General features: G+C 48.3%; 1 protein-coding gene across 4 annotated transcripts in view; it reads left to right on the top strand.

The window, feature by feature from the left end:
* LOC139583739 (MAGUK p55 subfamily member 7-like) overlaps positions 1-24,155 on the top strand; it is a 268,462-nt gene that overhangs the window by 104,001 nt on the left and 140,306 nt on the right. For all 4 annotated transcript variants that reach the window (XM_071415154.1, XM_071415152.1, XM_071415151.1 and 1 more), the window contains one exon: positions 1,354-1,472. In XM_071415154.1, the coding sequence (XP_071271255.1) occupies positions 1,354-1,472 (119 nt within the window). The remainder of the gene's footprint in view (positions 1-1,353; positions 1,473-24,155) is intronic.

Here is a 24,155-nt window from a genome sequence, read left to right as displayed (position 1 = left end):
AAATGCATTTGATTACAGCAAGATAGCTAGCTGATAGGAAGTTAGCTAACGTTTGCTGATGACATTTAATTCACTTAACTAAACAGTATGTAAAGCTACAGTAGTTAGCTACCTAGCATCTCAGTTGAGTTAACCTACAAAGTGGCCTATTGTAGACAGCTAGCTAAAAATACATTGTTTTTAAGTATTGACTTGATTTTGGAGGTATGGCAACGTGAGACTAGACCAGCCCCAATACACTACTTAGACACACCAGAACATATTCTCCAGAACATAGTCCCAATACAACACGTCTCCACTTAGTCCATGGACAACGGGTTTTAGACTGGGGCCTTTTCATCTAGACTCAATACTATAGCGCTTAGACCAACCAGCACACCCACTAAGGCCTTTCCAGAACCAAAACAGCCTGTACACTGTCTGAGGCCTTCCATTCAGACACAGACTTTTGATTGCTAGCAAGAAATGTTCCTTGATTTTTCTCTCTAAAACATATATATGTTTAGTTCAAAGCCGGGACTTCAGCAGAAACTAAGAGATTTATTTGTGGGATTTATTGAGTGACGTTGGTGACGGTGGAGTTCCTGGAACAACAGGAAGCGCTGAGACAAAGGCAGGAAGTGCCGAGCTGTGAGAGGAAGTGGCTTATTGCCTCCTGATGACCTGGTCTGCTCTGGTCTGGTTTAGTCTGGTCCAGAGTAGACCAGTGCAGCTCAACACCCACGGTCACTTTAACCTGGGTTGGTGATACCTTCCCTAGAGGTCTGTAGAACTTCCTTGCCCCCTCATCTCCCCCTTGGCAACTTCAGAGGGTACTTGTGTGTGTGGGTACACACCGAGTATACCAAACATTAGGGAACCAATGACTAGTCTCAGAACAGCCTCAATTAATTTGGGCACGGACTCTACAAGGTGTCGAAAGCGTTCCACAGGTATGCTGGCCCATGTTGACTCCAATGCTTCCCAAAGTTGTGTCAAGTTGGCTGGATGTCCTTTGGGTGGTGGACCATTCTTGATACACGCAGGAAACTGTTAAGCGTGAAAAACCCTGCAGCGTTGCAGTTCTTGACACAAACCGGTGCGCCTGGCTCCTACTACCATACCCCGTTCAAAGGCACGTCAGTCTTTTGTCTTACCCATTCACCCTCTGAACGGCACGCACGCAATCCATGTCTCAATTGTCTCAAAGCTTAAAAATCCTTTGTTAAACTGTCTCCTGTCCTTCAGCTGGTCGGTCTTTGTCATGGAAAGAGAAGGGGTTCTTAATGTTTTGTATACTCGGTGTATGTTTGTCTCTGTTTGTGATGGGCGCTGACTGCGTTGTTTCCTCCTGTTCTCTCTCTGTGCCTCCAGGTCTGTATGAGCTGCTGTGTGCCCTGCCCTCCCAGCTGCAGCCTCATGTCCACAGCCAGGACGACAGCACCTTTCTACACAACATGTTCGGAGAGAGGAGCCTCCACTCGCTGGTCAAGGTAAACCTACTCTACCACTTCCTGTTTCCCCCTCCTCATCCTTTAAAGAAGTGTGTGTGTATGACGGTAATGTTAGGATCATAAAGGGATCCCACCCTCATTTTCTTGCTCCTTTACTTTTTTCAAGCTCTCTTACTTTTTGTCTGTTTTTCAGTGTCTCCCTGTCTGTTACACGCTTTCCCCTTTTTCTCTCTCCCTCTCCTCTCTCTCTCTCTCTCTCTCTCTCTCTCTTGCTTTTTCTCTCTGTCTCTCTCGTTCCAGTCCTGTCTCTCTCATTCCTTCTGTACAAGGCTGTCTTAATGTCGCGCCAGGACCGTGTCGGGTCATGTGTCTATGTGAAGTGGTTCTCTGGGCCGGACCAGGCGGCAGGGTTATTAAAACAGATAGTGCCGGAGATGAGCACACTTGATATCTTTATTTCTCTGGCAGACGGTGCTAATGAGTGAACCATATGCTGTCCAGCAGTTTGTAGTCTGTCTGTCTGCCCCCTCCCCCCCTCCACTGCCCCTGTCTAGTCTGCAGACTACAGCAACACCACTCTTCATTTACCCTCCCACTAGTCCAAGGGACAAAGCCCAGGGTTGACAGTATCTTTAGCATGTCGTTTACAGGTGTATAGGTGAAGAAGTTCTGAAGTACTGTAAACAAATGTGGCTTTTAAATCAGAGGCAATGTTGATTGTTGGTCAGTAGCAGACAGTTTCTGATCAGTCTGTTGGCTGCTGTCTTTGTGTCATAGACAAGGGAGGGGCGAGAGAAAATTGACATCATATTACCTCCCTCCCCTCACTACATAAACGTTTTCTCTATTAGTGTGTGTGTGTGTGTGTGTGTGTGTGTGTGTGTGTGTGTGTGTGTGTGTGTGTGTGTGTGTGTGTGTGTGTGTGTGTGTGTGTGTGTGTGTGTGTGTGTGTGTGTGTGTGTGTGTGTGTGTGCGTGTGTGTGTGTAGGATCCAGGTTGTGCTGTGCCAATGCGAGCTGAGCCACGTGTATAAACTCCAGCAGAATTATAATGGCTTGCATCCCGAGTGGCACCTTATTCCCTATATAGTGCACTACTTTTGACCAGACCAAATAGGGAATAGCGTGCCATTTGGGACGCATGTATGGAATAGCTCAGAAGCTTGGGTAAAGACCTGAGGTTGGGACATGACTGAGGAAACAGAATGGGTTTCCTTTCATGTTGGGTTTGTTATGCATGGCTTTGGACTAAGGCTTTTCACCAGATAATGATGGGTAGGGCTGTGTATGTTCAAAGTCCAGATCGTGTCGGCCCAAAGAAAATGTAATGTCAGATGGCACAGATGTCATTATGGTAATGATTGTGGGTTACATTTCCATAACATTTAGGCAGGCATGTGGCTGGACCTCAGGACCTCACCGAGTGTTTGACCACAGTGGATCATGGCTGATCAGGCTTAATCCCTGTTATACATCTCTCCTGGGGAAGGAACTCTGTCCGTCTGTGGGCAAAGGGTTATGTTCATGTTCCCTCACTGGTTCCCAATTAAACCCTGAATAGCTCTTCACAAAGCCTTTGTCTGTTCACTGTGACAGACCTTCTCAGGCTGTTGAAAAAGTTAGAATTTTGCAGCCTTGGCTTTTCAGTACCCGTAGTTCCCCAGCAGGGGGAGTTTATGACGAGAAAGGAAACCTCATCTACCTGTTGCCAGCTGCAGTTTCAACAAACAAGTGGTGCTCGATTGGACCTGAATTGACTGGAATATGTGTTTTGTGTTTTGGGAAATGCCAGTCTGCTAATGAGGAGCCAACGAAGCAGAGCTCGGAAGTCATTCACTCCTCCTCCTCCTTGTCCTCCTTCCTTCCACCTCTCCCTCTTAAAAACCCGATGAAACGTTGGGCAGTGGAGAGCCGACCAATTAAGAAGCTGTGTGATTGTCGAGGGCTGACAGTTAGGATTGGAAGGAGGGGTGGGAGAGGGGCTCGGCGGCGGTTGCTTTTGAAATGTTTAATGTTCTTTATCATGGTGATGAATTGGCACCACCACTTAGCGATGTGAATTCCACCACCATCATCCGGACACTGAGCCAACCAGTCACTGACTTCCGGCTGCCTGGCACTCACACTGTGGGTTGCGTCAGCTGCAATCTATAAATGCCCACTAGGTTTACAGCCTAATGCGGCCTAATTCACCATCGCTACTGTAACGTAATATATACCTCATTAAAGAAGAATGATGTCCCTCCCCGACCCGACCCGCACAGCCGGGAAGCAGGCCCATAAGTCAGGGTAACAATAGAGGACGCGCGTTTCTCTTCTTCCGCCAAGACAAGACCATTTATATGTTTGATTTTCTTTTTTCCACTTTCTCTCGACTCAAAGAAAGCTGAGCTGAATGAGCTTTCAGTGTCTCTTATCCTCAGCATTGCAGGGAGAGGGGAGGGCTGTTTGATCCAACCCAGCTCTAGACAGACAGGCTGGCCTTTTAATGTGTTTCCTCCTTCCCGTGTGTGTGTGGGTGTGTGGGTGGGTGGGTGGGTGGGTGGGGGGGAGAACCCTCTCACCTTACAGTGGTGCTGCTCAGGTGAACTCATGTCTATCGTCAGTGACACACTATTACTTTAAACCCTACTACTCCATCCGACACACACACCACCCTCACTACCCGTTCTGCAGATCCAGATTCCACCCGTGACTACACAGGGCTGTGAAACAGGGGTATTGGAAGAGGCTAATAGCAGAGAAAACATCCTAGTAATCTGACAAGTTTAAACAGCTCAGCCTGTCCCTGGGCATATGGTAAGCATCAGGCCTCACCTGGGTAATTGTGGAGCATCGGATGGCTGGATGCCTGGTCAGGACCAGATCCCTAGCGGAGGTAGAACAAGTGTCAGCGACTGAGAGAGAGGAAGGTAGTAAGAGAGAGGGAGATTCAGGCCTACTGTACAGTGGACCCTAACCAGACTCCTCTCCTCCTGTCATCCTCCTCTTTCTCTCCTCACCTGCCCTTCCAGACAGACAATTGGGCCCCTAGCGTCTCTGTTAATCAGATTATGTCACAGAGGTGAAAGATGAAACTAATATAGTCTTTCGGCTGAGTTCACAGGTGCTACTTCCCGAATGTCACCCTATTCCCTATATAGTGCACTACTTTAGACCAGGACCCATAGGGTGCCATTTGGGACAGATCCAGAGTCCCTGCACAGTGCACTACTTTGCAGGCTTGTCATCGACACGACAACGACTCCAACTGCATGACAGAAAGTAGAGCTTGTTTGTGTAACCGCCCGGCGTACGTATCCAAACTAAAACAGACGTTCTTCTTCAAATTCAATTAGTTACTCAAGTGTACTTTCTATAAATTCCTCCCTTTCTACTGTTCCGTCGCCAAGTTCCTCGTACCACAAAAAGCCACAGGAAATATAATACAACGTTCAATTTCCACCTGAATCAGGTGCAGGGCGGTTGGAGACCAACTTTCTGTCAGCAGGCCTTCAGCGTTAGCCCTGAGCAGCTTCATTTGTGGTCGGTCACTTTTCCCTTTCATTCTGGTATAGTTAGATGCTAATAGGCTGGGCTTGGCAGGCAATCAGATTGCGTCCCAACTTCCTCCCTATTCCCTATTAAGTGCACTACTTTTGACCAGGGCAATAGGGCTCTAGTCAAAACTAGTGCACTATACGGGGAAAAGGGTGCAATTTGGGATGTGTCCCCTCGGTCTCCTCCCACCCTGTTATACTTGGAGCTTTTGAAGTGATTGTAGCTGTTTGTACTTCAAATGCTGCACTGCTTTAATGTGACATGGAAAGGTGCTTTACATTAGTTTTAGGTGAAGTCTTTGGTGGATTTGACTAGCTTGTGGTCATTGCATACATGGTCTCAATTGAACTGGAATTTGATTAGCCTCTTAATACAGTATAGCCCAGATGGTCAAACACATTCTCAGACTTTAGTCCTAGTCATTAAAATACACCATGATATAGGCTACACACAATGTGGGCTGTATGAATGTTTCTGAGCAGTGACGTTCAGGACAACGTGGAGGAAGACCAAGGGATTAGCAGCCGTAGACTACCCTCTCCAATGTTCCCTCTCTGCCTCCACCCTACCTCAGACTGTCTGGTCCTGGACTTAATCTGGACCTCTCTGCCTCCACCCTACCTCAGACTGTCTAGTCCTGGACTTAATCTGGACCTCTCTGCCTCCACCCTACCTCAGACTGTCTGGTCCTGGACTTAATCTGGACCTCTCTGCCTCCACCCTACCTCAGACTGTCTAGTCCTGGACTTAATCTGGACCTCTCTGCCTCCACCCTACCTCAGACTGTCTGGTCCTGGACTTAATCTGGACCTCTCTGCCTCCACCCTACCTCAGACTGTCTGGTCCTGGACTTAATCTGGACCTCTCTGCCTCCACCCTACCTCAGACTGTCTGGTCCTGGACTTAATCTGGACCTCTCTGCCTCCACCCTACCTCAGACTGTCTGATCCTGGACTTAATCTGGACCTCTCTGCCTCCACCCTACCTCAGACTGTCTGGTCTAGCCCTCTAGCACTACTGGGAGATCCCAGAAAGGAAATATTTCTGCAAGCTGCAGACCGTACAATATACCCCCTGAACCATCTTAACCCCACACCTTGCACACACACACACACACACACACCCTACATGACACACTCTCTCACACACATACAAACACACACACATCACACACTCTCCAATACCCCACACCCTGCAATAAAAAGCAGCTAATCGTCTCTGTGCCTGGGGCTCTGGGCTCGGTTTGTAAGCCTATACCACCTGAGAGATCGGCTCGTGCTGCTTGCGGTTGACACGTCCATGGGCTCGGTGGCCGCTGAACCCCCCCGTTTATTATTTTGGGGGAACGGAACCTCCTCTCGGGAAGCTTAGAAAACACCTGAGGGGCACGGTGGGAAGATTAGCATCTGTGTGCACCCCAAATGGCACCCTATTCCCTTTATAATGCACTTCTTTTGACATACAGGGGAATGGGGTGCAATTGTGTCCGAAATAGGGTGCCATTTGGGACGCAGGCCCTGTTCTCTGGGAAACAGGACCCTTGTGTTAGCTGTCCTCTCACGTGCCTGCACCAGTTCTCATTGTATGCACCATATACAGTTGAAGTCTGAAGTTTACTTGCATTTAAACTCAGTTCTTCACAATTCCTGACATTTAATCCAAGTAAAAATTCCCTGTTTTAGGTCAATTAGGATCACCACTTTATTTTAAGAATGTGAAATTTCAGAATAATAGTCGAGAGAATGATTTATTTCAGCTTTTATTTCTTTCATCACATTCCCAGTGGGTCAGAAGTTTACATACGCTCAATTAGTATTTGGTAGCATTGCCTTTAAATTGTTTAACTTGGGTCAAAAGTTTTGGGTAGCCTTCCACAACCTTCCCACAATAAGTTGGGTGAATTTTGGCCCATTCCTCCTGACAGAGCTGGTGTAACTGAGTCAGGTTTATAGGCCTCCTTGCTCGCACACGCTTTTTCAGTTCTGTCCACAAATGTTCTATAGGATTGAGGTCAGGGCTTTGTGATGGCCACTCCGATACCTTGACTTTGTTGTTCTTAAGCCATTTTGCCACAACTTTGGAAGTATGCTTGTGGTCATTGTCCACTTGGAAGACCCATTTGCGACCAAGCTTTAACTTCCTGACGGATGACTTGAGATTTTGCTTCACGATTTTCTATAGGATTGAGGTCAGGACTCGTTTTACTGTGGATATAGATATTTTTGTACATGTTTCCTCCAGCATCTTCACTAGGTCCTTTTCTGTTGTTCTGGGATTGACTTGTGTCATGCACAAAGTAGATGTCCTAACCGACTTGCCAAAACTATAGTTTGTTAGCAAGAAATGTGTGGAGTGGTTGAAAAACGAGTTTTAATGACTCCAACCTAAGTGTATGTAAACTTCCGACTTCAACTGTAGATGTTAATACCCATTTACACAATGTGCTTATTGTACATTGACAGACATTAGCAACTGTAGAAAGCTAAAGTGATTGAATTGACCTTGTTGCTCTTTAGAGTGTATAGGCCTATAGCCTACTTGTTGACACAAGCCTGGATCATTATTTCTGGTTTAAAATGCCCTACTGCATCCAAACTAAATCCCCTGTCCTCACAGAAACGTTATACTCCGGTGCTTAGGCTGCCGTCCAAATATTGTCATTACTGTTTAATGGACGAAAGCAGCGTGACGTTTGAAAGATCATGTTCAATGTACACAAACCCGCTGGTTACGGACAGAGGCAGACAGGCGGTGGACAGGGCCAACATTGAAATGGACTAGTGGGGTTGTGATGGGGACAGTAGAGTAAAAATTAGAGCGAGTCGAAAAACTCCCCCCAGTCACAGAGTACAGACGCATGGCTTATTGAGCATAACATGGGTTGGAAACTAAATAATTCTGAACCTACTAGTGGTTTGGAGGTGGAGAAGACGTTGATTTACCATCTTCAACTTGTTGTCTGTTAGGTGTGATTTGGCAGTCCACTTCTCCAGGTCTAGAACTGCTGTAGTGAAGTGTGTTTACAGCTTGAACCCTGGTCTGTTGGAAAACACCACCGTTATATCCCCTAACCTCTGACCTGGAACTAAACACTGCTTCCCAGTTCCTACCACCCCCACTATGAAGATGTTTGTAGTTTATCCGTCATTTTGTCCTCAGCATTCTCTAGGCTACTAGTTTTCTTTACAACCCAATAGCCTCTATAAATCATTTGAATTAGCTTGTTTAATAAATGCCACGTGCAGTAAATCGCTAGTGTTTTTATTTTACGTGTCATGAAACGGGATATTGAAAATTAAAAATGTAAATAGAAACCAAGTACTGTAGTGAAGGTGTTTGACTCATTGGCTGTCTGTATTTCTTTAGGAACGTGTGTGTGTGTGTGTGTGTGTGTGTGTGTGTGTGTGTGGTGTGTGTGTGTGTGCCTTCACTGTCTCCTCATGCACAATAAACAGGGTCTTCTGTGGGGTTCTCTTACCCAGCTGCCAACACTGCTCCCTTTCGCTCTCCTAGCTGCATAAGGAAATCTCTCCTCTAACTAACTTAATGATATGGCTGTCACAGCAGGATGGACCTCTTCAATTCAATTCAAGGGGCTTTATTGGCATGGGAAACATATGTTTACTTTGCCAAAGCAAATGAAATGGATAAACGAAAGTGACTCTCTCTCTATCCCTCCCTCTCGCTACCCCTCTCTCTCTATCACTCTCTCTCGCTACCCCTCTCTCTATCACTCTCTCTATCCCTCTCTCTCTCTTTCGCTCTCTCTTTCGCTCTCTCTCTATCCCTCTCTATCCCTCTCTCTCTATCCCTCTCTATCCCTCTCTCTCTATCCCTCTCTCTCTCTCTCTCTCTATTCCTCTCTCTCTCTCTATTCCTCTCTCTCTCTCTATTCCTCTCTTTCTTCTCTCTCTCTCTCTCTCTCTCTTCCTCTCTATCTCTCTCTCTATCCCTCTCTCTCTCTATCCCTCTCTCTCTCTCTATCCCTCTGTCTTTCTGTATATATCCCTCTCTCAATTCACTTCAATTCAAGGGGCTTGATTGACACGGAAAACTTATGTTAACATTTCCAAAGCATGTGAGGTAGATAATAAATAAAAATGAACAGTAAACATTACATTCACAGAAGTTCCAAAAGATTAAAGACATTACAAATGGCATATTATGTATATATAGTTTTGTAACGGTCTGTGTAATCTGAGGGAAATATGTGTCTCAAATATGGTCATACATTTGGCAGGAGATTAGGAAGTGCAGCTCAAGTTTTGGTCAGTCACAGCGGTCAGGTATTCTGCACAGTGTACTCTCTGTTTAGGGCCAACTAGCATTCTAGTTCGTTCTGTTTTTTGTTCATTCTTTCCAATGTGTCAAGTAATTATCTTTTTGTTTTCTTATGATTTGGTTGGGTCTAATTGTGTTGCTGTCCTGGGGCTCTGTGGGTTGTGTTTATGTTTGTGAACAGAGCCCTAGGACCAGCTTGTTTAGGGGGCTCTTCTCCAGGTTAATTTCTCTGTAGGTGATGGCTTAGTTATAGATGGTTTGGGAATCGCTTCCTTTTAGGTGGTTGTATAATTTAACGTCTCTTTTCTGGATTTTGATAATTAGCGGGTGTCAGTCTAGTTCTGCTCTGCATGCATTATTTGGTGTTCTACATTGTACACAGAGGATGTTTTTGCTGAATTCCGCATGCAGAGTCTCAATTTGGTGTTTGTCCCATTTATTTTTGAATTCTTGGTTGGTGAGTGGACCCCAGACTTCACAACCATAAAGGACAATGGGTTCTATAACTAATTCAAGTATTTTTAGCCAGATCCTAATTGGTATGTCGAATTTTATGTTCCTTTTGATTGCATAGAATGCCCTTCTTGCCTTGTCTCTCAGATCATCCACAGCTTTGTGGAAGTTACCTGTGGCGCTGGTGTTTAGGCCGAGGTATGTATCGTTTTTTTGTGTGTTCTAGGGCAACGGTGTCTAGATGGAATTTGTATTTGTGGTCCTGGTGACTGGACCTTTCTTGGAATACCATTATTTTGGTCTTACTGAGATTTACTGTCAGGGCCCAGGTCTAGCAGAATCTGTGCAGGAGATCTAGGTGCTGCTGTAGGCCCTCCTTGGTTGGTGACAGAAGCATCAGATAGATCATCAGAAACAGTAGACATTTGACTTCAGATTCTAGTAGGGTGAGGCCGGGTGCTGCAGACTTTTCTAGTGCCCTCGCCAATTCGTTTATATTAAGCTGCATCCCTGTCTCACCCCACGGCCCTGTGGGGAGAAATGTGTGTGTTTTTTGCATATTTTAACCTCATACTTGTTGTTTGTGTACATGGATTTTATAGTGTCATGTGTTTTCCCCCCGACACCACTTACCATCAATTTGTATAGCAGACCCTCATGCCAAATTGAGTCGAAGGCTTTTTTGAAATCAACAATGCCTTTGCTTTGGTTTGTTTGTTTGTCAATTAGGGTATGCAGGGTGAATACGTGGTCTGTTGCATGGTAATTTGGTAAAAAGCCAATTTGATATTTGCTCAGTACCTTGTTTTCACTGAAGAAATGTACGAGTCTGCTGTTAATGATAATGCAGAGGATTATTCCCAAGGTTGCTGTTGACGCATATCCCACGGTAGTTATTGGGGTCAAATTTGTCCATGGTTCCAAATATTTGGGAAGATGCCAGAGCTATGGATGACGTTAGAGTGTTAGTATAGCCAATTGGAATTTGATGTCTGTATATTTGATCATTTCATTGAGGATACCATCAACACCACAGGCCTTTTTGGGTTGGAGGATTTTTATTTTGTCCTGTAGTTCATTCGAGAATCCAGTGGGTTCTGGTTGTCTTTCATAGTTGATTCTAAGATTTGTATTTGATCATTTATATGTTTTTGCTGTTTGTTCTTTGTTATAGAGACAAAAAAGAATGGCGAAGTGGTTTACCCATACATCTCCATTTTGGATAGATAACTCTTTGTGTTGTCGTTTGTTTAGTTTTCCAATTTTCCCAGAAGTAGTTAGATTCTATGGATTCTTCAATTACATTGAGCTGATTTCTGACGTGCTGTTACTTCTTTTTCCGTAGTGTATTGTTTTAGTTATTCACCATAGTGAAGGCGTAGACTCAGGTTTTCCGGGTCTCTATGCTTTTGGTTGGACAGGTTTCTCAATTTCTTTCTTTGATTTTTGCATTCTTCATCAAACCATTTGTCAGTGTTGTTCATTTTCTTCGGTTTTCTATTTGAGATTTCTAGATTTGATAGGGAAGCTGGGAGGTCAAATATACTGTTAAAATTTTCTACTGCCAAGTTTACACCTTCACTATTACAGTGGAATGTTTTGTCCAGGAAGTTGTCTAAAAGGGATTGAATTTGTTGTTGCCCAATTGTTTTTTGGTAGGTTTCTACACTACTTTCCTTCCATTTGTAGCATTTCTTAATATTACTCAGTTCCTTTGGCTTTGATGCCTCATGATTGAGTATTGCTCTGTTCAAGTAGACTGTGATTTTGCTGTGATCTGATAGGGGTGTCAGTGGACTGACTGTGAAAGCTCTGAGAGACTCTGGGTTGAGGTCAGTGATAAAGTAGTTTACACAGCTACTGCCAAGAGATGAGCTATAGGTGTACCTACCATAGGAGTCTCCTCGAAGCCTACCATTGACTATGTACATACCCAGCGTGCGACAGAGCTGCAGGAGTTGTGACCCGTTTTTGTTGGTTATGTTGTGCCTAGGGGGCATTTGGTGGAGGGAATGTTGTCACCTCCAGGCAGGTGTTTGTCCCCCTGTGTGCTGAGGGTGTCAGGTTCTTCTCCAGTTTTGGCATTTAGGTCGCCACAGACTAGTACATGTCCCTGGGCCTGGAAATGATTGATTTCCCCCTCCAGGATGGAGAAGCTGTCTTCATTAAAGTACAGGGGTTCTAGTGGGGGGATATAGGTAGCACACGAGTACATTTTCTTTTTTCTTTAGAATTTCTAGCCAAATGTAAAATTTTCCCTTTTTTGATTCATTTAATGGAGTGGGTTAGGTCTGCTCAATACCAAATTAGCATACCCCCTGAGTCCCTTCCCTGTTTCACACCTGGTAGTTTGGTAGGTGGGACTACCAGCTCTCTGTAACCTAGAGGGCAACCAGTGGGTCTGTCTCCTCTATACCAGGTTTCTTGTAGGATGACGTTGTCTATATTTTATGATTTCTTTGATGAAGTCCAGGTTCCTGCTCTTTAGGCCAAAGGCAGATGACCTCAGGCCTCGGATATTCCAGGATGAGATAGTGAAGGCTTTGTGTCCCGTAAAGTGTCCAATGTTGTTGGTCGTGTGGTTTGGCCTCAGGCCAGTAAGTGTGAGCAGAGCCTGCTGAGCATCTGGTACATGCCATTGGCTTGGGCTAGTGTAAGAGTGGGGTTTGGGCCGGTTTGCCCGCTCACGGCCTGGGCATATGTGTGACTTCCATGTTGAGGCCCTCTTTGCGTGGTTGGGGTGCATAGGGTGGGCAGGAGGGGCATCGGTCTGATCTGAGGGGGCCTAAATGGGGTGTGGGCATGGTTGACTTTGGGGGGTGTTGATTGGTTGGGGCGGGGGTGTGTATGTGGTGTTGTATTTTGGATGTAGGTCCTCTCTGCGTGGGTGCTCTATGTGTAGGTCCAGGGGGGGTGTCCCGCAGGTCTGGGAGAGTGTCTCGCTGGTCTGGGCGGGGTGTCTATTGATCTGTTGCTCCTGTGTGAAGTGTTGGGGCTACGTTTGAGAGCGATGTCCTTTAGAGTCCGGGCGAAGGTGGGCACTGCTGCCTTGTAGAGGTGGACCTGGTCATAGAGGCTGTTCAGGTCCAGGGTGGAGTGGTGGGCCAGGAAAACATTTGGTTTTGAGGCACAGTCACGGGAAATACTTACCCGCTGTATGGTAGCAGGATGGAAGTCTTTTCGTGCAGGGTAGCAGGGTGGAGATAACCACTTGTGCATTGGGGAAAGTAGAATAAGCTTTTTCAATCACTCCCTTGAGTGCTGTGGCCACCCTTTCCTGCTGTGTTCTCAGGTCATTTGTGCCTGTGTATTTTTATGTGGCTGGGTGACCCTAGTTGGTCCTCAGACAGAAGGTCTAGGGGGCGCTGGGTGACCCTAGTTGGTCCTCAGACAGAAGGTCTAGGGGGCGCTGGGTGACCCTAGTTGGTCCTCAGACAGAAGGTCTAGGGGGCGCTGGGTGACCCTAGTTGGTCCTCAGACAGAAGGTCTAGGGCGCTGGGTGTATTATTATGTGGCTGGGTGAACCTAGTTGGTCCTCAGACAGAAGGTCTAGGGGGCGCTGGGTGTATTATCATGTGGCTGGGTCAACCTAGTTGGTCCTCAGACAGAAGGTCTAGGGTGCTGGGTGTATTATTATGTGGCTGGGTGACCCTAGTTGGTCCTCAGACAGAAGGTCTAGGGTGCGCTGGGTGTATTATCATGTGGCTGGGTGAACCTAGTTGTTCCTCAGACAGAAGGTCTAGGGTGCGCTGGGTGTATTATTATGTGGCTGGGTGAACCTAGTTGGTCCTCAGACAGAAGGTCTAGGGTGCGCTGGGTGTTTGGACACACTGTGTTTGGGGAAAATGTTTTTTTTTTCAAATTTTTTTTTTTTAAATCTTTTTTTCTTGTATATATTTCCCATTGTACTCCTTATGGACTCAATCTGTGTCTTGTGTATGTCCTCAGTGGTTGTGGGGGGGTTGTCAGGAGGGCTATCAGGGTGGCTGACAGGGGGGGTGCTCAGAGGGGGTGAGATCCCCTGGGCTTGGGGTTCTTCATTTGTCTGTTCTGCTGTGATGTCGGCGCTATGGTCAGGGTCTGGTGTGGACTGTTCTGCTGTGGTGTTGAGACTTTCGTCGGGAGCTGAGGTGGGCTGTTCTGCTGGCTTCTCTGCGGGGGTGGCCACCTCTAGTGGGTTGTTCTCTGTCACACGCCATCCCCCTCAACCTCTCCTCCAGCAGTCTGATCCTCTCCTCTAGTGCTCTGTTCTTCTCCTGCTCTTGCTTTTTGTATTGTTGAAGTTGTCTCACCGCAGTCCAGAGTGCAGATATGTCTCTCTCCACCTCCAGCTCTCCGGGTCTGGTTAAGGGGGTGTTGTTGTGCTGGACTGTTGTCTGGGTCTGTGCTGACTGGAGTGTAATCACCTGCTGTTCCAGCTCCACCTGCCTTACCTTCAGCTTGGTGAATTTATCCTTCATTTCAATGAGGGGGTTGTACTCTGTGCTGGGAGGTTGACTTTCCGCTTGGGGTTGCTCATCTGTGGGGTTATATAATGAAGAGGTCTGGTCTGACCCGCTCGGGGTGGGGGTATCTTTCTCAAGGGAGAGCTGAAACTGTTTGGGGTTGCCCTGTACCAATACTGTTCCAGACTTATTGAGATTTATATTAGCTGACCCTGAGTCCTCGTTGTCTAGTATCCTGAGTTTCCACCCCTCGTTAACACCCCCTCTCAACAGAGGGGTAGTGTGTTAATATAGCACTGTGCCATGCCAGGGGATGGTCTGGTTAATATAGCACTGTGCCATGCCAGGGGATGGTCTGTGTGGAAGATGAGGATGCTGATGTTCCCATTTATATAATAGTCATTAAAAAGTGTCTCTTGATTTTCCATAAGGAGCTTCATTTTGTGATCTTTTCTTGCCTTATTGTTCTTTACATACACAGGGTGCTGTATTTGAATTACCTCTGAACAGCGGGAGGCAGCTTGTAAGGCCTCTCCATTTGGTTGGAGTAGACTATTTGACTCTCCTGCCATTGTTGGGCTAAAGGGCTTTGACACCTCTCACTTGACACGTCAGTGCTAATTGAAGTTGTATCAAGCTTGGCAGCCTTAATTTAGCATTCAGTCCTTATAAAGTAATGTAAAGAATTTTTCTTCTTGGCTTTTGGAAATAAAATATAGCTTCAGAGTTAACATGACTCACTCAGTTCCAGGTTGGATGGTGTTTTCTGTTGTTTTCCAGAGCATTTGCTGTATAGCGTTGGAATAATAATCTTTGGTAGTTGTAAGCCTTCCAGGTGATTCCGTAATTCCGTCCAAAATCAGGTTGTAGGTTTTGAGTTTTGATTTGGAGGGTTATGTTGTAGAGGGTAGCATCCTGTATATGTTCCTGACAAAAAAATCCAAAATGCAGGAGCTCATCTGATCATGATCTCTCTCTCTCTCTCTCCCGCTCTCTCTCGCGCTCTCTCTCGCGCTCTCTCTCGCGCTCTCTCTCGCGCTCTCTCTCGCGCTCTCTCTCGCGCTCTCTCTCGCGCGCGCTCTCTCGCGCGCTCTCTCCCGCGCTCTCTCCCGCGCTCTCTCCCGCGCTCTCTCCCGCGCTCTCTCCCGCGCTCTCTCGCGCTTTCTCTTCCTCGCTCTCTCTCTCTCTTTCTCCCTCACTCTCTCTCCTCTCTTTTTCCTTCTCTCTCTCCTCTCTTTTTCCTTCTCTCTCCTCTCTCTCTCTCTCTCTCTCTCTCTCTCTCTCTCTCTCTCTCTCTCCTCTCTCTCTCTCTCTCTCTCTCTCTCTCTCTCTCTCTTTCCTTCTCTCTCCTTCTCTCTCTCTCTCTCTCTTTCCTTCTCTCTCGCTCTCGCTCTTTCGCTCCCTTGCTCTCTCTGTCTCTCGCTCCCTCTCTCTCTCTCCTTCTCTCTTTTTCCTTCTCTCTCTCGCCTCTCTCTCTCTCTCTCTCTCTCCTACTCTCTCTCTCTCTCTCTCTCTCTCTCCCTCTCTCCCTCCACAGTGCATCTGCTCTCTTAATAAGCTGTCACATTCTCCAGACATTTTCATGACAAATGAGAGTTGAGCGTGTTCCTAGCAGATCCGGAGTTCTGAGCAGAGCTTAGGCGCCGTGCTGGCCCGGGCCAGACCTCCCTCCTCAAGGCAAGATGCTCATTGTGTGTCAGCCACCTCCAGAGAATTTATTTAGCCCAGGCACGGAGGAGCAGGTAGTAACTAACTAGCTACACTCCAATACAATTCTACCCTAGCAGCAGTCTGTTGTCCCTCAGCAGTCTACAATTCTATATTACCATTTTATGACAAGTTTAAGGGTTTCATTCCAAGTTGTTCAGGGCCTTGGTTAATTGACCACGAGATGCTCTTGAGCTAATATCAAAGTATTTGAGACAATGCCCTGTGGCAATGTGATGGTTGAGGACCATCTCCAGGCTCTGTCTAGGACTTTTCCATACTGGTCAGGTCACCATGCCAGACCAGATCAGACCATCTCCAGGCTCTGTCTAGGACTTCTCCAAACTGGTCAGGTCACCATGCCAGACCAGATCAGACCATCTCCAGGCTCTGTCTAGGACTTCTCCATACTGGTCAGGTCACCATGCCAGACCAGATCAGACCATCTCCAGGCTCTGTCTAGGACTTCTCCATACTGGTCAGGTCACCATGCCAGACCAGATCAGGCCATCTCCAGGCTCTGTCTAGGACTTCTCTATACTGGTCAGGTCACCATGCCAGACCAGATCAGACCATCTCCAGGCTCTGTCTAGGACTTTTCCATACTGGTCAGGTCACCATGCCAGACCAGATCAGACCATCTCCAGGCTCTGTCTATGACTTCTCCATACTGGTCAGGTCACCATGCCAGACCAGATCAGACCATCTCCAGGCTCTGTCTAGGACCTCTCCTTACTGGTCAGGTCACCATGCCAGACCAGATCAGACCATTTCCAGGCTCTGTCTAGGACTTCTCCATACTGGTCAGGTCACCATGCCAGACCAGATCAGACCATCTCCAGGCTCTGTCTAGGACTTCTCCATACTGGTCAGGTCACCATGCCAGACCAGATCAGACCATCTCCAGGCTCTCTCTAGGACTTCTCCATACTGGTCAGGTCACCATGCCAGACCAGATCAGACCATCTCCAGGCTCTGTCTAGGACTTCTCCATACTGGTCAGGTCACCATGCCAGACCAGATCAGACCATCTCCAGGCTCTGTCCAGGACTTCTCCATACTGGTCAGGTCACCATGCCAGACCAGATCAGAACATCTCCAGGCTCTGTCGAGGACTTCTCCATACTGGTCAGGTCACCATGCCAGACCAGATCAGACCATCTCCAGGCTCTGTCTAGGACTTCTCCTTACTGGTCAGGTCACCATGCCAGACCAGATCAGACCATCTCCAGGCTCTGTCTAGGACTTCTCCATACTGGTCAGGTCACCATGCCAGACCAGATCAGAACATCTCCAGGCTCTGTCGAGGACTTCTCCATACTGGTCAGGTCACCATGCCAGACCAGATCAGACCATCTCCAGGCTCTGTCTAGGACTTCTCCTTACTGGTCAGGTCACCATGCCAGACCAGATCAGACCATCTCCAGGCTCTGTCTAGGACTTCTCCATACTGGTCAGGTCACCATGCCAGACCAGATCAGACCATCTCCAGGGCTCTGCTGTAAGCTGACCGGTGTGAGAGAAGAGGAGAACACAGCCAGCCTCGCCCTCTCTGGTGCTGGGAGACTGAATGGGGTAACCAGGGTTCTTGGGTAAACACAGACTGACAAGCATTTCTGTCTCAAGCCTGCACATCTGTCTGTGTCTGTCTGTGTGTGTCTGGCCCCCTGGTCTGTTTCCCCTGCATGGTACAGTCCTCCTCACAGTGTCTCCCTCCATGCTGAGAGGGGTTGATGAGGTGTTCTGAAGTTAGTAGCTGTAGTGATCTGGAGATGTGGATTCTTGATACTGGATACACTTCATTGGGTCCTGTTGGAAAATGGAGCGGAGGGGTGGAGGGATTGAAGGGGTTGGGTGAGTAGATCTGTGGAGTGGTCACGTCGAGTGCCTCTGTCCAGACGACATTAAGCAGGAGTTCCAGGCCTCCTCGCTGGCCCCGCAAGCCGAAACACAATCCAGCCCTCTCTCTCTTTCCATCTCTCACTACCTCAATCTTTCTGTCTGTCGCTCTCTTTCTTCAATCTTTTTCCTTCCCTCTCTTTTTTGTCTCTCTTTCTCTCCCTCCCACCATATCTCCTTCCGTCTTTCGTTCAGTCTCTCTCTCTCTCTCTTTCTTGTTGATGCTGTTCTGCCAGGCTGTTGTTAATGTCCCTGAGTGGTGCTGGTGTTTTTGAAGGATGTGCTCTCTTGTGGTCTGCCTGTCCTCTGTGTGTTGGTATTGGGCTGCCACACTACAGGCTGGCATTGAACCCAGGTTCACAGACATAACCTTTAACCTGGTAACCAAGACTAGGACCACCAGCCGGGGGTGAGGGTTCCAGGCTGATGACTGAAGATGAGGAAGACTGGTGTTCTGTTCTCAGGGGGGCTTAAATCCCCTCTGGAAAAGGTATCCTATTTCAAACATGAACATCTCATAGTCATGTCCTCTATCCATGGGCTGTGGGTTATGTTCAGTGTATATCTGTGTGTATGTTAAGCCTGTTGGGTGTTATGGAACGGGACACAACCTGGTCTGTGGACTCCACTGAGAGATCAGGACACACCGGTTCATTGTAGCCTGTTTTCTGGAAGCTCCTCTCCCTGTAAAGGTAAACATTCATCCCTAAGCTCATCTGATTGTGCGACGTTCGGTGTGTCCTCCACTCACTGCAGTCAGAATCCCTGCCTTTGATTCCTGCCTGTGGGATTCTCTAGCTTCCAGGCTGTAGGTTGCTTTCCAAATGGTGCCCTATATCTTATTTAGTGCATTACTAGGATGCCATGTGGTATGCACCCTTCTGCTCTGGGTTTAACTAAGTCTTTGGCCTGGCGTTGCCTGGCTGTTACCCAACCTCTCAGTGTTAGACCTTTTTCCACCGCCACACAAAAACAGACAGACACACACCCTGCCTGCCTGCCAGGAGCGCAAGCAGAGTATTGCTGGTGGCCAGAAGAATGTAGGCTATGATATGTAAAGCAGCTCGTTATTACGTTAAAATACGTGACGGCGCTGGCTCCGAGCTGTCCCCTTAGGCAGACGGATGCATTCCTGTCCTCCGCTCTGCTCACGGACAGAGGCACCATCTGGACGTGGCCCTGTAGTTGTAAATAAAAAAGCATTGCCATCAGATCTCACATTCTAGAGCAGAGAAATTCCACAGTAACTAAGCATCAGACTGGGTCGGAGCGACTATGTGTCGGTGGAACTAGCTAAGCAGATGTGATTCTCATTCTGGAATGCTGGAGAGGCGAAGACAGTGCCGTTCTTTCTCGCTCTGATTCACCTTGTGTTTCAGAGTGATGGATGGATGTGCTGAAGAGAAAGTAACTAGAGCTTCTGCTGTGTCCTTTTATGGGCTGTGCTGTGAGAGTGTCAGCGGTAGATGAACCCTGTAGGCTACCGTAGAACAGCAGACTGAGATAGTATTTAGCCTAGTCATCTGTCTGCAATGTGATTCGTACCTGTTATCAGAAGTATCCTTGAGATGGGTCCAAAGCTCCATCCCAAGCTCCATCCCTAGTCTCAAAGCTCCATCCCCAGCCCTGGTCTCAAAGCTCCATCCCTAGTCTCAAAGCTCCATCCCTAGTCTCAAAGCTCCAGCCCTAGTCTCAAAGCTCCATCCCCAGCCCTTGTCTCAATGCTCCATCCCCAGCCCTGGTCTCAAAGCTTCATCCCCAGCCCTGGTCTCAAAGCTTCATCCCCAGCCCTGGTCTCAAAGCTTCATCCCCAGCTCTGGTCTCAAAGCTTCATCCCCAGCTCTGGTCTCAAAGCTTCATCCCCAGCTCTGGTCTCAAAGCTTCATCCCCAGCTCTGGTCTCAAAGCTCCATCCCCCAGCTCTGGTCTCAAAGCTCCATCCCCCAGCTCTGGTCTCAAAGCTCCATCCCCAGCTCTGGTCTCAAAGCTCCATCCCCAGCTCTGGTCTCAAAGCTCCATCCCCAGCCCTAGTCTCAAAGCTCCACCCCCAGCCCTAGTCTCAAAGCTCCAGCCCTAGTCTCAAATCTCCAGCCCTAGTCTCAAAGCTCCAGCCCTAGTCTCAAAGCTCCAGCCCCAGTCTCAAAGCTCCATCCCCAGCCCTAGTCTCAAAGCTCCATCCCCCAGCTCTGGTCTCAAAGCTCCATCCCCAGCTCTGGTCTCAAAGCTCCATCCCATGCCCTGGTCTCAAAGCTTCATCCCCAGCCCTAGTCTCAAAGCTCCAGCCCTAGTCTCAAAGCTCCAGCCCTAGTCTCAAAGCTCCAGCCCTAGTCTCAAAGCGCCAGCCCTAGTCTCAAAGCTCCAGCCCTGGTCTCAAAGCTCCAGCCCTAGTCTCAATGCTCCAGCCCTAGTCTCAATGCTCCAGCCCTAGTCTCAATGCCCCAGCCCTAGTCTCAAAGCCCCAGCCCTAGAGTCAAAGCTCCAGCCCTAGAGTCAAAGCTCCAGCCCTAGAGTCAAAGCTCCAGCCCTAGAGTCAAAGCTCCAGCCCTAGAGTCAAAGCTCCAGCCCTAGAGTCAAAGCTCCAGCCCTAGAGTCAAAGCTCCAGCCCTAGAGTCAAAGCTCCAGCCCTAGAGTCAAAGCTCCAGCCCTAGAGTCAAACCCCCAGCCCTAGAGTCAAACCCCCAGCCCTAGCCCTAGTCTCAATGCTCCAGCCCTAGCCCTAGTCTCAATGCTCCAGCCCTAGCCCTAGTCTCAATGCTCCAGCCCTAGAGTCAAAGCTCCAGCCCCAGCCCAAGAGTCAAAGCCCCAGCCCTAGTCTCAAAGCTTCATCCCCAGCTCTGGTCTCAAAGCTTCATCCCCAGCTCTGGTCTCAAAGCTTCATCCCCAGCTCTGGTCTCAAAGCTTCATCCCCAGCTCTGGTCTCAAAGCTTCATCCCCAGCTCTGGTCTCAAAGCTTCATCCCCAGCTCTGGTCTCAAAGCTCCATCCCCCATTTCTGGTCTCAAAGCTCCATCCCCCAGCTCTGGTCTCAAAGCTCCATCCCCAGCTCTGGTCTCAAAGCTCCATCCCCAGCTCTGGTCTCAAAGCTCCATCCCCAGCCCTAGTCTCAAAGCTCCAGCCCCAGCCTTAGTCTCAAAGCTCCAGTCCTAGTCTCAAAGCTCCAGCCCTAGTCTCAAAGCTCCAGCCCTAGTCTCAAAGCTCCAGCCCCAGTCTCAAAGCTCCATCCCCAGCCCTAGTCTCAAAGCTCCATCCCCCAGCTCTGGTCTCAAAGCTCCATCCCCAGCTCTGGTCTCAAAGCTCCATCCCCAGCTCTGGTCTCAAAGCTCCATCCCCAGCTCTGGTCTCAAAGCTCCATCCCCAGCCCTAGTCTCAAAGCTCCATCCCATGCCCTGGTCTCAAAGCTCCATCCCATGCCCTGGTCTCAAAGCTTCATCCCCAGCCCTAGTCTCAAAGCTCCAGCCCCAGCCTTAGTCTCAAAGCTCCAGTCCTAGTCTCAAAGCTCCAGCCCTAGTCTCAAAGCTCCAGCCCTAGTCTCAAAGCTCCAGCCCCAGTCTCAAAGCTCCATCCCCAGCCCTAGTCTCAAAGCTCCATCCCCAGCCCTGGTCTCAAAGCTCCATCCCCCAGCTCTGGTCTCAAAGCTCCATCCCCAGCTCTGGTCTCAAAGCTCCATCCCCAGCTCTGGTCTCAAAGCTCCATCCCCAGCCCTAGTCTCAAAGCTCCATCCCCAGCCCTAGTCTCAAAGCTCCATCCCCAGCCCTAGTCTCAAAGCTCCAGCCCTAGTCTCAAAGCTCCAGCCCTAGTCTCAAAGCTCCAGCCCTAGTCTCAAAGCTCCAGCCCTAGTCTCAAAGCTCCAGCCCTAGTCTCAAAGCTCCAGCCCTAGTCTCAAAGCTCCAGCCCTAGTCTCAAAGCTCCAGCCCTAGTCTCAATGCCGCACAGAGCACCGTCCCTGCAGCGCTCCCCTCCCCAGATTAGTAATCACACACAGCCACACAGAGCACCGTCCCTGCAGCGCTCCCCTCCCCAGATTAGTAATCACACACAGCCACACAGAGCACCGTCCCTGCAGCGCTCCCCTCCCCAGATTAGTAATCACACACACCCACACAGAGCACCGTCCCTGCAGCGCTCCCCTCCCCAGATTAGTAATCACACACACCCACACAGAGCACCGTCCCTGCAGCGCTCCCCTCCCCAGATTAGTAATCACACACACCCACACAGAGCACCGTCCGTGCAGCGCTCCCCTCCCCAGATTAGTAATCACACACACCCACACAGAGCACCGTCCCTGCAGCGCTCCCCTCCCCAGATTAGTAATCACACACACCCACACAGAGCACCGTCCCTGCAGCGCTCCCCTCCCCAGATTAGTAATCACACACACCCACACAGAGCACCGTCCCTGCAGCGCTCCCCTCCCCAGATTAGTAATCACACACACCCACACAGAGCACCGTCCCTGCAGCGCTCCCTTCCCCAGATTACCAGGGGACACGCCTAATGCAGTGTTTTTATGGCCGAGTAATGTGGATTTATCTTGGGGATTGGAACCCTTGGTGGGGACCAGATCTCCTGTACTGTTACTGGTACTGTAGCCTACAGCCTTAAACCTGACCCGGTAACAATGCTGCTCTTGTCTAACTCTCATTCTGTCTGGCTGTCTGACTGAGACACTGGGTGATTTAGCTCCAGAGACCTCCTGGCTGAATCCGATACTGGTATATTACCACAATATAAAGACAATATTAAATATATAAGCAATAGAAAATGATCTAATCTATGGTCAATATCAGTGGTTCCCTAACTTTTTTGAACCATGGCAAACCTTGATGGGATAAAAGAAATTCTGCTGCTCACCTAAAATGTCCCTATTAATTGATTTGGTGATATTGACTGATATTTTCAGTGACAAAGGTTTTCTATAGATTAAATAGGATTTATTTGAACTATTTTCATGTTTTGTGTACCCCTTTTAAGAGCGTCCCGCAATCCACGCCACAGTGAAAAAAATGTTACTCCGGTAAAATCGTTTTTTCTTTTTCCCAGGAGGCTAGCAGTTTTCTGCATTGTAAAGGTGCAACCACTGACACAAAGCCATGTTCCGTTTTGTTTCTACAGCAGATGCTGGGGTTCAGGTAAACCGAATCAGACTTGCTTGTACTAATGGTTCTCACAAGTCAAAAAATACAATGACTATGCTGGTGATGTACACTGCTCAAATGATACAGATGTAACCATGTGCCATGCAATACATTGTCTGAGTGGCACTGGTCGTTCCAGTGAAAATTCCATGTACGTTGATAAGTGACCGTTCCAAAACATTTGGAAAAGTTTTGCGGCCCACCTGAGTTCCTCAAGGCACACCGGTTAAAAACCTCTGGTCTCTATGGGACTTCCAAAATGTATGCCCTTCTCCTAATCATAGATTGGATAATTTTCTCTTGTAGCTATGTTGGAATCTATTTCTCTTCTATAAAAACAAGCACATTCCCTCTGCAATGCTCTGCATACGTTTTATTTTCATGTTGTTTTGTTAAAATATACAATTTTAAATCCCCCTTAAATCCCCCATTTTTTTCTACCTCTTTCTGTGACCGCAAATATTAGCCATTGAAATTGACGTTAGAGGAGACTAATTCCATCCTGCGTAATTTACACATTCCTCCCATGCAGGCGCATTCCTGTTTTTATTCACACACAGGCTGTGACGTTGTCCGGGTAACATAGTTCTCATAAAGCCAGAGAAGTTTTAATTACACAGCAACTGTAGTTGTTAACAACGTGTCAGAAAAAAACCTTCCCCCAAACTCTTCTCTCCTCCTCCTCCTCCTAGTGAGTGATTCATTGGTTGCGGTTTGTCACTGCTCCATGTCTGCAGAGAGAGGGAGAGTATTGGAGAGAGGGGAACAGAGAGCGAGAGAGAGAGAGGGAGTGAGAAAGAAAGATTGAGTGAGTGCCGTTCTGCGTAGGCCCTCCAGGCACCTAGCCGTTCCAAGCTCCAGGGCCAGGACTCTTCTGTCATTGTCACCCCAGCCAGAGGGCTCTCTCCTCCAGCCTCGTGGTGCTGGAATGTAGGCTGGCTGCTGAGACATCTAGGAATGATCCAGGGCTTGGGCCCAGCTGTCGCTCAACCCTTGGCCCAGCTCCACACCCCGGTCCTGGGATAGAGGGATGGTGCGAGAGGCAGTAGGTGGGTGTTTGTCCCTCTACGATTTGCTGATAGGCCCTGACAACATCCTGTTTTGTTGTGGCATTCTTTGGCAGCAGTTCATACATCACACATGACGGGGCGCGTTCGTTAATTCAATCTGGAGTGCCAGAGTGCGCTCAGAGTGCACTCTGGGCGTTCATAAATTCTGAGCGTTTCCCTCTCGGAACGTTCAGAGTGCACACTAGACACTCT

Source organism: Salvelinus alpinus, chromosome 8 (genome assembly GCF_045679555.1).
Source record: "Salvelinus alpinus chromosome 8, SLU_Salpinus.1, whole genome shotgun sequence".
NCBI lineage: Eukaryota > Metazoa > Chordata > Actinopteri > Salmoniformes > Salmonidae > Salvelinus > Salvelinus alpinus.
This window is presented reverse-complemented; position numbering and strand designations above follow the sequence as displayed.